The 15,400-nt window shown below is 32.5% G+C and overlaps 1 protein-coding gene across 1 annotated transcript in view; it reads left to right on the top strand.

Annotated features, from left to right (window-relative positions):
* LOC126885269 (dynein axonemal heavy chain 5) overlaps positions 1-15,400 on the top strand; it is a 356,025-nt gene that overhangs the window by 305,188 nt on the left and 35,437 nt on the right. The window contains exons 53-55 of the mRNA XM_050651757.1: positions 3,716-4,123; positions 6,756-6,949; positions 10,328-10,511. Of these exons, the coding sequence (XP_050507714.1) occupies positions 3,716-4,123; positions 6,756-6,949; positions 10,328-10,511 (786 nt within the window). The remainder of the gene's footprint in view (positions 1-3,715; positions 4,124-6,755; positions 6,950-10,327; positions 10,512-15,400) is intronic.

Below are 15,400 nucleotides of genomic sequence, written 5' to 3'. Positions count from 1 at the left end.
GCGATTTTCAAGGCTTAATAACTCGGTTAAAAGTTACTACTATGAAAGTCAGAAAGTGACTAAATCAAAGTTTAAAGCCACCGCTACACCGCTACTTAAGTAAAAATAATGAGCGCACGTATTAGGCGGCCGTCCATGATGAGTGCGAAAGATATGCCATTCAGGCAGTCCAATGGCGCATCTCACTCGCACTCAAATTTACAGCCGCGTCAATACGATCTTACCGCTCATTATTAATAAATAAAAATAACAGCTTAGTAATAAATTAATGACACAAATTTCTTCAGGATCATGAAGGGAGGGCTTTAAATTTTAGTCACTTTCTGATTTTCATAATAATAATCTTTAACCGAGTTATTAAGTCTTAAAAATGGCTATTTTCGCGTTTTTCAAATTTTAAATAGCTTATAACTCGAACACGATCAATTTAGAGAAAAATTACAAGAGACCTTTTCTGTCCAGAATGGTCCGAAAAATCTAAAAAAAAATTGTCCGGGCCGAAAACATTGATTTTTTGCAATTTGATTAAAAAAAATTGTTAAAAAAAAATTGGACTACTTTTCGCGTGGGCGACTTCTTGAACCTTATTCTGGTGTCTCACGAATGTAATTATGCAAAAAAATCTCATGGGAATATTTCTTCCAACGAACCCACCTTTTTCGTCTTGTTAAGGGAATCTTTGCAGTTCCTCACCAGTTTTGATTTCATGAGTAGGTTCTTTACTGCCCGAAAGGCCGCTTGGCTATCTGTGTAAATGTTGTTTCTTTTAGCTTTAGGATCTTTATCTATGATTTCATCAATGCAGCCCACCAAAGCAACAATTTCAGCCTGAATCACAGTTGTATGTTGACCTATGCTGTAAGATAGAAAAGACCTTGCAAAGACAATAAAGTGTGTTTAATATGGGTGTCGGGTCATGAAAGTGTGCTTGGGAATGAACGAGCAGATAAGTTTGCAAAACAATGCTCGAGAGAAACCTTTGAAGGCCCAGACCCTTTCCCTGCCATCACTAAAGATGCCACAAAAATTTCCGATCAGAAATGGCTGATAAGGAATCATAAAAAGTAATGGAGAGCCACTCAACAGCAAATCCAGACGAAAGAAATAATCAAGAATATTGATAAAAAACTCCAAAAGAATTTGATGAACCTCAATAAACGAGAGATCAAAACGGTCATTAAAATGGTGACTAGACATTGTCGTTTAAGAAACCACCTATACAAGCTATTTAAGGTGAAGGATCCATGATGCAAAGAAGCCATGAGTGCAAAATGGAAGAAGAGACTGCCATACACATACTATGCCACTGCAATGTGCTAAGTGATGTAAGGCAGGAATTCACTGGTCAACTGAGGTTTGAACCAGAAGAGATCCTAAAACTAGCAATAAGAAAAGTGTTGGCCTTCGTTGAGCTACAGAACTTATTAGAGGTTAAGGAAAAAACAAAGTACGGTATAAAGGTTTTTCGACCAAATGCTAGAGACTAACGAGTTTTGTCTGATTTTAGGTGGAGACGGTGGCTGAGATGTTTATTCAGACTCAGTATTAATCTGGTCTTTTACGGTAGTGTTTTAAGTTAGTTGGCCATTTCCTCAACACCCTGGTGAATTTACATAATATATAGTTAGTATCGGTTAGCTGATTTGCAATTTTCAGTAATTTTTTCATCAATGTTTGTTTAATTTATTTAATTTTAATACTTTCTCCTTGTCACTTTTCTCAAATTATCAGTAATCATGTTTATGAACCCTGTTCTTTAAAATTACTTGTTATGGAAATGTTCGTATTTGTAAACAGTGTTCATCATGTACTTTTTAAACCATTTCCAAGATTCTCTAATAATTATACTGTATGCTTTATTCTTATTACAAACTAACATCAAAATTAAGTTCATCATCATCATCATCTTGGTGCTACAGCCCTTAGAGGGCCTCGACCTTCTCAAACTTTCTACGCCATTCTGTTCTGTCCCTTGCTTGCATTTTCCAGTTGCCGACTCCGATCTTCTCGGCATCTTGTGTTACCCCGTCCATCCACCTCAGCTTTGGTCTATCCCGTCTTCTCATTCCCACGGGTTGCGCTGTTAGAATCTTTTTTATCATGTTCGATTCAGGGGCCCGGGCTACATGTACTGCCCACTGCAGGCGGTTTCGCTTAATTATAGTGATAATATCTTTTCCACCAAACGTATGCTTGTAGATATTCTGCAGTTCAAAGTTATATCGACGCCTCCATATTCCGTTCTCACAGACCGCTCCGAATATCTTACGTAGCACCTTTCTTTCAAAAATCGACAGAGCGGATTCATCTGTTTAGTTAGCGTCCATGCCTCTGATCCATATGTGAGAACGGGGACTATTAATGTTCTATACAGCCTTATACGAGTTTTTTGAGACAGACGTTATGAAGAGGTGGATTCCAAAAGTCGTAAGTCAAAAAAGTTCATTTTTTCAGGAACGAATTTTTTCTATTTTTAAGAATATAATTAAATGTTACTTTGGAATAGAATCAGTCATGTAATTTGGAGGTTCAAATTCTTGTTTCAAGACAATTTAAAGTAAGATTTGAACACAAAATCATGACTTTTAAGAATGTAAACATTTGGTTTTTTTTTTCAAAACGACCTTAAGTCAGTGACTTAAGCACTTTTGGAAAATTCAAACTACTTAGTCAGTGACTTACGCATTTTGGAAAATTCAAACTACCTTAGTCAGTGACTTAAGCACTTTTGGAAAATTCATATGGGAGACACAACTGCATAGAAAAAGCATGACTAAAGCACTTTTGGAAAACATTACTGATTTGTAATCTGTATACTATACTTGACTTAAGCTTTTATGGCATGAATTGTTTTTCTAATGTTAGAAATGATGCGCTAGAATCAGATCCAACTAAAACCTCAAAATGTGAAAAAAATGACTTAGCCCTTTTGGAATCCACCTCTTCGTTTGTTAGCTAAGTACTTTGATAGACTATGATAACACCTGTTTACAGTTATTATTCGTCTTTTTATTTCCTCTGATGTGTTATTATTGGGGTTAACCGATGTCCGTAGATATATGAACTCTTTGAGCGCTTCGAAGTTTTGTTCATTGATGATTAGATCTGAGTCAACATTTCCAGCTCTTGTGTTTGTGTTAGTCGTTATGAATTTTGTTTTATTTCGATTTATATGTAACCCCATTCGTTCTGAGGCTGCTACTAGCTCGGTTAGGATTTCCGCAGTTCTCGCTCTGGTTCTTGTTATAATGTCCACGTCGTCTGCATATGCTAGAATTTGGACAGATCTATTGAATATTGTTCCCCTGCTATCTATATTAGCGTCTCGTACGACCTTTTTTTAATGCTACGTTAAAAAGTTGACACGCCAGCGCATCTCCCTGCCTTAACCCACTATGTATTTCAAATGGGGTTGACGAGTCGTTTTGAATTTTTACTGCTGATATTATATTCGCCATTGTCACTTTTATCATACATATGAGTTTTTTTGGGATTCCTAACTCATTCATAGCGTTGTAGAGACTTGGTCTTAATACACTGTCATAAGCAGCTTTAAAATCGACAAAAATATGGTACATATATATGTTAAACTCTTGCGCTTTTTCCAGGATCTGTCGTAGTGTAAAGATTTGGTTAATGATTGAACGTCCACGCCTGAATCCTGCCTGATATTCTCCTACAAAATTAAGTTCACCTTTTGATTTATCGGTTCTAGCATTAAAAGCAGTTTCAATGGGCCAAGGTCAGGAAATCGTAGCAAGAGATATGATAGAAACATCTATGGCAAACGGAGGCTGGGTCCTTTTACAAAATATCCATCTTTCCCTTCCTTTTGCCACAGAAGTCATGACCATGATCGCTGATACAGAATCCATTGACGACAGCTTCAGAGTTTGGTTAACCACAGAAGTACATGAACAGTTTCCTATTGGTCTATTGCAGATGGCCATTAAGTTTACCAATGAACCACCACAAGGGATAAGAGCAAGTATGAAAAGGACGTACCAGAATATTACTCAAGATTTCTTGGATTACTCTGCTCAAAGCCAATGGCCTCCTTTATTGTATGCAGTCGCGTTTTTGCACACTGTTGTCCAAGAAAGAAGAAAGTTTGGACCTTTAGGTAAAGTATAAATTTCGAAGATTGCAATTTTAATAATGTCAGACCGTTTTGTTTTATGTTCGTAATTTGCTATAACTTCAAACAGCCGCTGCTATATTTTAGCATTTTTTTTTCGACTGCCATCTCCACACGACGGAGGTCGACAATCATCATAGCTATTCAGACTTTAGACACGGCTGCTCTGAAAAGTTCATTTGACGTACATCCGTACCATTCTCTTAGTTTGCCCAACCATGATATTCTACGTCTACTTCTCCCTATACTTCTTTTTCTTAAATCTTTCCCTGCATAATCAGTTGGAGCAAGTTGTATTTATTTCCACTTGTAATCTGTCCGAGATATTCCAATTGTTGTTTTGATTATATTTAAGATTTCCATTTCTTTATTTATCTTTCTCAGAACCTCTTTGTTTTGTGACGTATTCTGTCCATGATATTTTCAGAATCCTTCTATACACCCACAACTCGAATTATTCCAGTTTTTAATTGATGTCGCATTCAAGGTCCAAGCTTCTATTTCATAAAACAAAGTTAAGAAAACGTAGCATCTAGCCAACCTAACTCTTAGCTCTAACGTCAAATCTCTTAAGCAGAGCACTCTCCTCATTTTGTAAAAATTTGCTCTCTCATTGTTCCAAGATAGGCAGATTGATTTACTCGTTTGACATTGGTTCCGTTTAAGGGGATGGGTACGTATGTTCGGCTGCAATGCTATTCAAATGGGGATTCATTTTTTTCGAATCCTGAGAAAATTAATTGAAAAATTTAAACGCAGAATGAAAGATTACGTTATTAGCGAGGGCCGAAAGTCCCTGAGAACTTATATAATGTTTATTTTAATAAGTTACAGGGGTGAAAAACTAAGAGAAAATTTAGTGTGATTTTTAATTTCAAATATTTGTTTCAAAATAAACCTTTTATTTATTATAAGGGACTTTGGGCCCTCGGTAATAATTTAGTCTTTCATTCTGCGTTTAAATTTTTCAAAAATATTTATTGGTTTTTTCAGGATTCAAAAAAAAATGAACACAATGTCCGTGGTAATATTTTCCAAATCTATCTTTGTCTTACAACGCACTCAGTCGAATAGAATATTGTCAGCATATTGTCAGTCAGACAGTGACAATCAGTGACAATTTTAAATATTTGACATGGCATCGGGAATATTTTGAGTTGTTGATTAAATACTATTAATATTTTCTTATATAGTGTACTTGATAAATAATTGATTTAAGACGTGAACTTAATAAATAGTATATTGTACAACAAGAGAGAAAAAAGACATATTTCTCACGAGCGCAGTCACGAGGCGAGTGCCGCAAATCAAGCGAGAGAGAAATATGTCATTTTCTCTCGTGTTGTACACTGTACTTTTTCTACGGATGCGTTTTTGTCAAGAGTTCAAATTTAAAAATTGAATAATTTAGGTGCTTTTAGGTATATTATGTCTAAATTGAAATAAAATACATATATACACATAGGTATTTAATATTCTTAATATTTATATACTTTATTTATTTAAAATTATAATTCACAGTTGAATGGTCTTAAGTTTGAACACATTTTATTTGACAAAAATAATTGTGTTTGTATTGTGCATGTTACCATGGAAATGGCGATCCTATGTATGTAAACCGGCGGTCAACCCGTGAGAAAAAATAGTTCTTACTGCAATAGCAGACTTTTCTCACAGCCTGAGAAATTGTTCGTTTTGAATGTATGTAAGTAGTGAGAGGACATTGTATAGCATCCATAGAAACAAGTTATTTATTGTGTATTAATTGTGGAAGATCCAAGCAGAGAATACATCAGGATAATATATTTTGTGATCCAAGTATTTTGTTGTTAAAAATTTTCAAAATTTTAAGCGTTCCATAGTAACAATATATTATTAAAAATCACTTTAACACTTTTCCTCTTTTCTCGATTGAGTATTAGTTTTTGTTGTACATATAAATTATTAAAATCACTGAATATATAGTTAGTGAAAAACTTATCACATTTTTATTAACTGAATTAATAATTTGCAATTATATAAATAACAGTTATCCAAGAACATTCAAAAGCCATCTCTTTTAATGTAATTCAAAGTTAATGATGACATTTTCAAGTAGAATGACATTCTAGTAATGTTTACATATCCATACCAGTGTGAATTTTGCTACACGTAATTTGCCGTGTAAAGACAGAAAAAGTAGGGATAGCCGTAAAATATTTGCGAATTATGTACCGATGGCCTTAAGAGAAAATTCTCGGTATTTCTTTAAGTTTTCGATTATTCTCATAAATTTTGTCTTCTGAACGTTCAATATTAGACCGTATTCTTCTCGATACTCCGCTATTTTGGACACCAGCCTCTGATGTTCTTCAATATTTTCGGTTAAAATGACAATGTCGTCCGCATATCTAATGTTGATAATGTGAACTCCATTTACCTTTATTCCAGTTGTTTCCCCCTCAAATACGATTAAATATATCATCTTGGTATGTTTCAACAAACCGAATAATGTAATGAAAAATAGAAAAAATTGAAATTAAAAATTAATGCAAACGAGAACGCTAGTGTTGATATGATGTAGAATGTAGGTATCCCCGCAACCTTTTCTATTAACAACCAACGATGTTTTTTTTAGGATGGAATGTTCCATATGAATTCAACCAAGCAGATTTTGCGGCGAGTGTGCAATTCATCCAGAATCACCTGGATGATATGGATCCCAAGAAAGGTGTGTCATGGCCGACAGTTTGTTATATGCTCGGGGAAGTACAATATGGTGGAAGAGTTACTGATGATTTTGACAAGCGTCTATTAACGACTTTCACACAGGTAAATCTAAATTTGGTTTACAGACTAAATCATAAGATACAGTGACTCTTTAATTGGTTGCATTAAAAGGCAATTAACTTACAAGGTTATCCTGTTATCCATTGTTATCATATCCCTTCTTCCTTTCTTTGTCCCCTTCCTTTCCCCCTATCAAGATGTCGGATTTGGGCTAGCTATTTTAATTTCCATTTATCCATCCCTTCCATTATTTTCTATTTTTCTATCCTGTTATTATTTTCAATTCATCGAGTGATTCTTGTTTAATTTTGCTGCCTCTGCTACTTGCTGTATCCATTTTTTTATTAGTTTGCCTCTTTTTTTACGATATTCTTTGCTTCATGGACTTTTCTTGTAATTATTTTGGGTTGCATCCTCATCAGATGCCCGTACCAGTTCATTTGCCTCTTTGCTATTTTATTCTATTTTATTTCTACTTGGTTGGTTCCTACTCTAGTATTTCTTATCAATTTCTATTATCAATACCAAAGGGCTGAGGCTATCTCCTTGTTTAATACCTCTCTACCAATTAAATTCTTCCGATCTTTCCACTTTTATTTGTACTCTTTCTTTTACCTCTTTGCCAGTAGTACTTTCTATAATTTTTATCAATGTATCTGGTACACTTATTTTCCACAAGCATTTTTTTGTAATTTCTCTTTTCATTATGCCAAACGTTAATACGTTGTTATTTATGTCTTCCTGGTCTAAAGGCCGTTTGTTCTTTTCTCAATTCCATTTCTATTTCTTAGTCTCTTCTCTATTATATTCGTATATATTTTAAAGCATACCGGTGACAGCCATATAGCTAATAGTTATCGCAATTTACATGACATGTGCTCCTTTTTTGTTACTACTTTACTTTATCGTGTCCGGATATGTCACTCATAAAATTTCAGCCCAGTATCGGGCTACGTCGGTTCCATCTTTGTTGGCGAGCCATAAATCTTCGAGGGTGCAGTTTCTGCATGTAAGAAGATGTTCCATATTCTGTATTTCTCCACAGTTACAGTTCACATCATCTTGCTCTATTTCCCCCTTTTTCCCTTTGATTTTACTGGAGCCACCCCCGTTCTTATCCTATTCATAGTTTCCACGTTTTGAAGTCTACAAATTGGCCGGTCCATTGAGCCTGAGGAAGAGGGAATTATTCAGGCGGTTCATCCTGTACTGGTCTAATGAAGCTTTTCCTAGATTTTAGTCGCTTTCGTGGTGTTCAAGCTTTGTATAGAGCATGCCGCTTGTCCGCAATCTGCCTTGCCTATTTTTATGTATTATAATCCTTCTATTACTTCTTCTCTACTTATTTGCTCTAGCTCTATGTTTTCTTCGCTTTCAATTACTATATTCTCTTCCTTTATTACTTCGGTATCAAATTTTGTATCATAATATTCTTTCCATCCCCTAGCTATTTCTTCTGGGTTTATTTTTATTTTTTCATTGATGTTAAATTTGGTTTACAGACTAAAAATCATACGGTACAGTGACTATTGGTTACCTTAAAAGACAATTAACGCATAAGGTTATCCTGTTATCCAATGTTATCATATCCATTAGCATAAAATTAAATTTAGAATTTATTTTCATTCCTATTTTAAAAGAAATTTTTGTTATCGAGGTCGTTTAACTAATAAATAATTTTCTACGGTTTATTAACATAAAAGTTCAAGTTAAAAGATTATAAGCTACAAACGTAATTGAGTTATTATTCCAGCTCATAATCTTTTGACTTTTGAAATAATTAAGCTAAAAATTTAAGATGCGAACGTTAAATGAGGGGTAACTGGGAAGTGGAAAAGTTTCACTACTTTAAAAGTTAATTAATAGAGTCAGTAGAGTTTTTGCTTACGGAAAAAAATCAAACAAGATGGAACTTATTGTAGTTTCATTAAGAAATATTTTTTAATAAACAACATATCAAAAAGTTCTACTCCAGAAGTGGATGCTTTATTTTTTATTAAAGAAATGAACTGCGAAATTAGTTGAAATACCTATGAAAACATAAATCTTAGAAAAAAACTGACTTACGTACCAATGAAAAATTCAGAAAATTTTACACAAAAAAACTTATATAAAGATTTTTTTAAATTAAATCCATAGCTTTTATAATTTTTTATTTATAACGCTAAAGTCACCCTTCTCACAAACATTGGCGCACTGAATGGTAACGTTCGGCGAAGCTCACGGTTTAGTTATTTTAATATAATTCTTTAACTAATCAATCAAATTAAATTTTACAAATGGAACTAAAAGAAGAATAATAAAGCTACCTTATAGTTATAATAAAAAGAAATAAAATATGTGGGCATAAGTAGGTACGGTGTGGGCGGAGAGTGAGACTTACATGATTTTTGTTTCAAAATTATTTAAAAATGTTTAACTAATACAATTTTACGTATAAAACTCTCAAATGTGCACAACTTACGTTTCAAACATTTTACTAAACGATGTTTCATAAAAAAAAAATTAGTTCAAATGATACGACGCCTCAAAAAATGTAATTTTTAAAAACGTAGTTTTACAGAATTACCACTATTTTAAGTGGGCATTACTCAAGTTTGAACAGATTTAAATTACAATTTTATAGTTGTTTTTTAAAGCTTAAGATGTAATCTTTAAAATGCACTAAATTATTTTATTTTAGAATAGAAATAAACAACTTCTTTTTGAGGAAATTAAGCTAGATAAGAAAAAGACAAAAAAATGTAATACAAAAACCGAAAAATATCAAAAAATGTTTGTACAAAGTCATCAAATCTTTTTTCTATACAACTTAGGTACCTAAAATGCATTTATCAGTTGTGTACCTGAAATGCAAAAGTATAAACTTTTTTGTAGAGTTCGGAATGTGGGGTAGCTTTCAACCATAAAAATAAATTTTTAAGTGTTGACATACTCAGAAATTATAATGAGAATATCAAACCATTATTACCTAAATCATTCGATCCAAATTTTATCCTTCTTAAGCTTTTTTGAGCCATTTTGAGCAAATTTGAGAAATTGAGAGATTAGGGATAGTTTTACCATTAAAAATGTAATTTTAAAGGGTTTTAGTAAATATTATTAGGCTTAAATAATATTTAATGCATCTGAACAAATTTCAGTCCTTTTAAGCTTCTTTATAGATGTTAGCAATAAGGGGTAGTTTTCACCCTTAAAACGTAAAAACTGCCCTTCGGCGTACTATAGATTTTGAAGTAGAGGGTAAGGTGAACTTAATTCCATATTTTCATGCAAGTCGGTCCATTCTGTAAAAATTGCGAGGTTTTGTCCTGTTTTAAGCTTCATTTCTTGGACTAATAATGTGGAAATCTCTACCCAGGCTTGGTTTTAAATCTCGTTTAATTTTAAATTATGTTTGATTTCATTAATTGATTTTAGGTGTGGTTTTGCGATGTGTTACTAAGGCCAGGCTTTGAGTTTTATAAAGCGTATAAAGTTCCACAAACTAGAAATCTTCAGGGATATATTGACTATATAAATAGTCTACCAGCCACAGATAGCCCAGAGGTATTTGGTTTACATGGTAATGCTGATATAACATATCAAATCAATACTGCTAAAGGTGAGTTTTATGTATTAAGCTATTTCTATTTTTAAGTTTAATTGGTTTTTAATCAAAAACGCTATGTGTTGTTTTATAAGGTGTTTAATAATTTTATAATGTTTGTGCCAATCGGGTTAGTAAAACTGGAGAAACATTCTTACTTTTTCCCAAGAATCACTAGTCATGTTAGACAAATAAACCAATAGAACAATGAGTATGGTGGGAACCGATAAAATTCTGTAACATAACAGTAGAGGATCCGATATAAGGTCGATTTGCACCGATCTGTTTAATGGATAAAAATTATTGGATATGTAATTTAGCATGCTAACAAATACAAAAAACAAGGGTTGCCCGATCTAATCTTGTTCTAACTACCCGTGTTGAGCTGCCCCCACTTGCAAAAACTAAAAAACAAATAGCCCTGATTTATGAGCTATTTATGAGCTTTCATATTCCGCAAACTAAAAATTTTGAGCTCGTTCCACTGAGCAGGAATTTAATACTTTAGTGGGGGGGTTGAGTCAGCCCCCCCCCCCACTACTTAAAAATAGGAATATTGAATCGGTTTTGCGGCAGAATTACGAGCTATTTATGAGCTCTTGAAATTATATAGTTTCTATTTTTGAGCTCATCCCCTTCACCCCCAAACAACCCTTTAATTGATTTAACTTAAGAGAAAAATGCTGAGAAAACTTAAAATATATCGTATTGCGGATATAATTCCTATAGCTTATATACTCTAAGAATAAACTATTAAATCACGTGCATTTCGATTATTGAGCTGCAACCCCTTCGCAAGAAAACCACTCTATCTTCCCGGCAAGTTGTACTTAAATGCATTAAATTAATTATTTGGCGACTACATATCATTTAATAATTTATAAGTAAAGACCGGATTATATGTTTTTTGCATATCGATAACCATCAAAGATATAATCAAACGCTTCAGGATGTGGACGAATTATGATAATTAAAGGCGTTTGACACTTATTTAGTTTTACATATTTAGAAAATTTTCGATTTTTTAACATATTTGGATAGTTTGAACATATTTTCGACCGTTTGACATATTTTGGCATATTTTTAACAAATTTTAGCGAAATTTTTGTTGATGTCACAAGATTCGTCGCAGACCTAGGGAAAAACCCACCATCCAAATTGAATAGCAGGTAAATTTTGTCTTTCTTTAGGACCGCTTCTGGGTTCCAGGCAAAGCGTATTATAGTTCCATTTATTTTACGACTATGATCTATGATTCATCATAGTTTATGTTATGCCGGCACCTCAAGCCGGTTATATCAAGAAATATTTCCCATTCACAAATTGTCATTATTCAGAAACATACAACAATGTGAGGTGCTAGTTGTATGCTCGAGTGATTCTTAAAAATGCCTAAAGTGAAAAACTGTTTGGTGGTCTCTTGGATCAAAACCGTTCCAGAATTAGTTTTGAACGAAGAAACAGTGTTCTGCAAAGCATTTGCTCAAATAGTCAGTTGATAATGATAATGTTACAATTTTAGTTGATATTTATTTTGGGAATTCGATTAAACAAGCTATTTAAATTGCTATAGTTTATGGGGCACATATTATTTTTATTGTCAATGAATAAGCGGGTAAGTCTTATTTGCTGAATTTATATTGTTAATGTTTAATGTTTATATTGTTAACTAAAATGTTTTTCACATATTCCACATATTTTTAACATATTTTAAACTTTTAGGGAATATTTTCAACATATTTTAAACTTTTAGGGAATATTTTCAACATATTTTACTCATATTTCAGACATATATATGTACATATTTCAGTCAAAACAGGAACATATAATCCGGTCTTTATTTATAAGCTTCCAAATTACTCGCATTTAGATCAGTAAATTGCAATTTATTTTGTATAATGCAGTCACTGAAGGTAAAAATCAACGATTACCTTTAATTTCGGTGAACCTTCATCGATTTTCACGAAAATTGATCAGTGGTTAGAAGATACCTCAAGAAACAAAGGTGACATGGTACCACCTTGCGCCTTTACCCTGAGGGTGGATACCGCCCCTTCTCGAGGGCGAAAATTATTTTATAAAAAATAACTGCACAAATCTATAAAATAACAAATTATAAGCAAAATTTATTATATAAAGTTATTAAAATAAGTCAATACTTTTTAAGTTATTAAAGATCAAAAATTTTAATTATTCGTGTAAAAAATGCATGTTTTGAAGCGGTTTTTCGTAAATCACTGAAAAACTGTAAGTTTTTACAAAAAAGTTAATAGTAGTTTAATTCGATAGCTCATATTCTAAGAATAAACTCTTAAATCAGGCGCCTTTCGATTATTGAGCTACAACCTCTTCGCAAGAAAACCATCCCATATTCCCGGCTTAAGCGAGAGTTGTACTTAAAATAATTTAAATTAATTATTTGGCGACTAGATATCGTTTAATAATTTATGAGCTCGCAAGATGTACGCATCTCAATTATTGAATTGCCAGTTTCTTTCTATAGTGCAGTCACTGAAAGTAAAAATCATGACCTTCAATTTCGGTAAATCTCCATTCATTTTCACGAAAATTGGTGAGCGGATTTTGATGCTATCATCTTTTTCTGGAGCTCATTTTTGATATGTATTTCTAAGTACTTTGACAAGTATTTAGTACCTAAGTGTTATAAAATGCATCTCTCTAACGTTATTTAAGCTTGAATCTTTAGATTTGAACAGTCGCAGAAAAAAAAAATACATTTAATTACCAATAACTTACTTTAAATTAACATTAAAGGGTTTTTCAAGTAAGCAATTTATTATATTTTTTATTAGCTTCAATTTTAGTGATGAAAACTTTTTGCAAAAACTTACAGTTTTTGAGTTATTTATGAAAAATCGCTTTAAAGCATGCATTATCTTTCACAAAAATTATAATATTTGATCTTTAATAACTCAAAAAGTATTAATTTATTAATAACATTAAATAACAAATTTTGCTTACAATTTGTTCCTCTCTCGATTTGTGGGGTTATTTTTAATAAAGTAATTTTCACCCCCGAGAAGGAGTGACATATACCCCAGGCTAAAACCGCAAGTTGTTATTGTCAATTCGTGAAAATAAATGGAGATTTACCGAAATCGAAGGTCATATTTGATTTTTACCTTCAGTGACTGCACTATAGAAAGAAAATGGCAATTCAATCATTAAAATGCGTATATTTTGCGAGCTCATAAATTATTAAACGATATGTAGTCGCCAAATAATTACTTTAAATTATTTTAAGTACAACTCTCTATTAAGCCGGGAATATGGGATGGTTTTCTTGCGAAAGGGTTGTAGCTCTATAATCGAAAGGCGCGTTATTCAAGAGTTTATTCTTAGAATATAAGCTATACGAATTAAACTACTATTAACTTTTCTGTAAAAACTTACAGTTTTTCAGTGATTTACGAAAAACCGCTTCAAAACATGAATTGCTTTTTCACGAATAATTAAAATCTTTGATCTTTAATAACTTAAAAAGTATTGACTTATTTTAATAACTTTATAAAATAAATTTGGCTTTTAATTTGTTCTTTTATTGATTTGTGCAGTTATTTTTTATAAAATAATTTTCACCCCCGAGAAGGGGCGGTATCCACCCTCAGGGTAAAAGCGCAAGGTGGTACCATGTCACCTTTGTTTCTTGACGTATCCTCTAACCACTGACCAATTTTCGTGAAAATCGATGAAGGTTCACCGAAATTGAAGGTAATCGTTGATTTTTTACCTTCAGTGACTGCACTATACAAAATAAATTGCAATTTACTGATCTAAATGCGCGTAATTTGGAAGCTTATAAATTAATTAATGATATGTAGTCGCCAAATAATTAATTTAATGCATTTTAGGTACAACTTTCTCTTAAGCCGGGAAGATAGGGTGGTTTTCTTGCGAAGGGGTTGTATCTCAATAATCGAAATGCACGTGATTTAATAGTTTATTCTTAGAGTATATAAGCTATAGGAATTATATCCGCAATACGATATATTTTAAGTTTTCTCAGCATTTTTCTCTTAAGTTAAATCAATTAAAGGGTTGTTTGGGGGTGAAGGGGATGAGCTCAAAAATCGAAACTATATAATTTCAAGAGCTCATAAATAGCTCGTAATTCTGCCGCAAAAGCCGATTCAATATTCCTATTTTTAAGTAGTGGGGGGGCTGACTCAGCCCCCCCTCCACTAAAGTATTAAATTCCTGCTCAGTGGAACGAGCTCAAAATTTTTAGTTTGCGGAATATGAAAGCTCATAAATAGCTCATAAATCAGGGCTATTTGTTTTTTGATTTTTGCAAGTGGGGGGGGGCAGCTCAACACGGGTTTTCTAACTATAATTAATTAATAATTAAAAAATTACATTTTTTTTATGAATTTTAAAATAAAATTTTCGACGCGGGCGGATATTATTTCAAATTTTTTGGATCATTCTAAACAAAAAAGGTCTTTTTTATTTATTCTTAAAAGTTGATCGTTTTTGAGTTACAAACAATTTAAAAATGAAAAACGAACGAAAGATGACAATTGTCAAGGCTCAAAAACATAACTAAAAAATATCATTTTTGTAATCATCAAGTACATAAATTCAAGTTCAAACCTTTTCTATCAGGTTTCAATAAGAATTTTAACGATATTTTATTCTAAAACATATTTTTTTAATTGTAACGAGGAAGGTTTCTTATGGGAAAACGGGCATTAAAAACTAAAAAACAATGTTTCAAAATGAAATAAGTCCAAAAGACTTATCAAGAACTGATAGAATAGGGTTTGAACTTGAATTTAAGTACTTCGTATTTTCAAAAATGATATTTTATACTTGTTTTTGTTTTTGTTTTTGAGCCTTGAAAATCGTCATCTTTCGTTCTTTTTTCAGTTTTAAATTGTTTA

Source organism: Diabrotica virgifera, chromosome 5 (genome assembly GCF_917563875.1).
Source record: "Diabrotica virgifera virgifera chromosome 5, PGI_DIABVI_V3a".
Taxonomy (NCBI): Eukaryota; Metazoa; Arthropoda; class Insecta; order Coleoptera; family Chrysomelidae; genus Diabrotica; species Diabrotica virgifera.
Note: the sequence above shows the minus strand (reverse complement) of the source record. Positions and strands in the feature narration are given on the sequence as shown.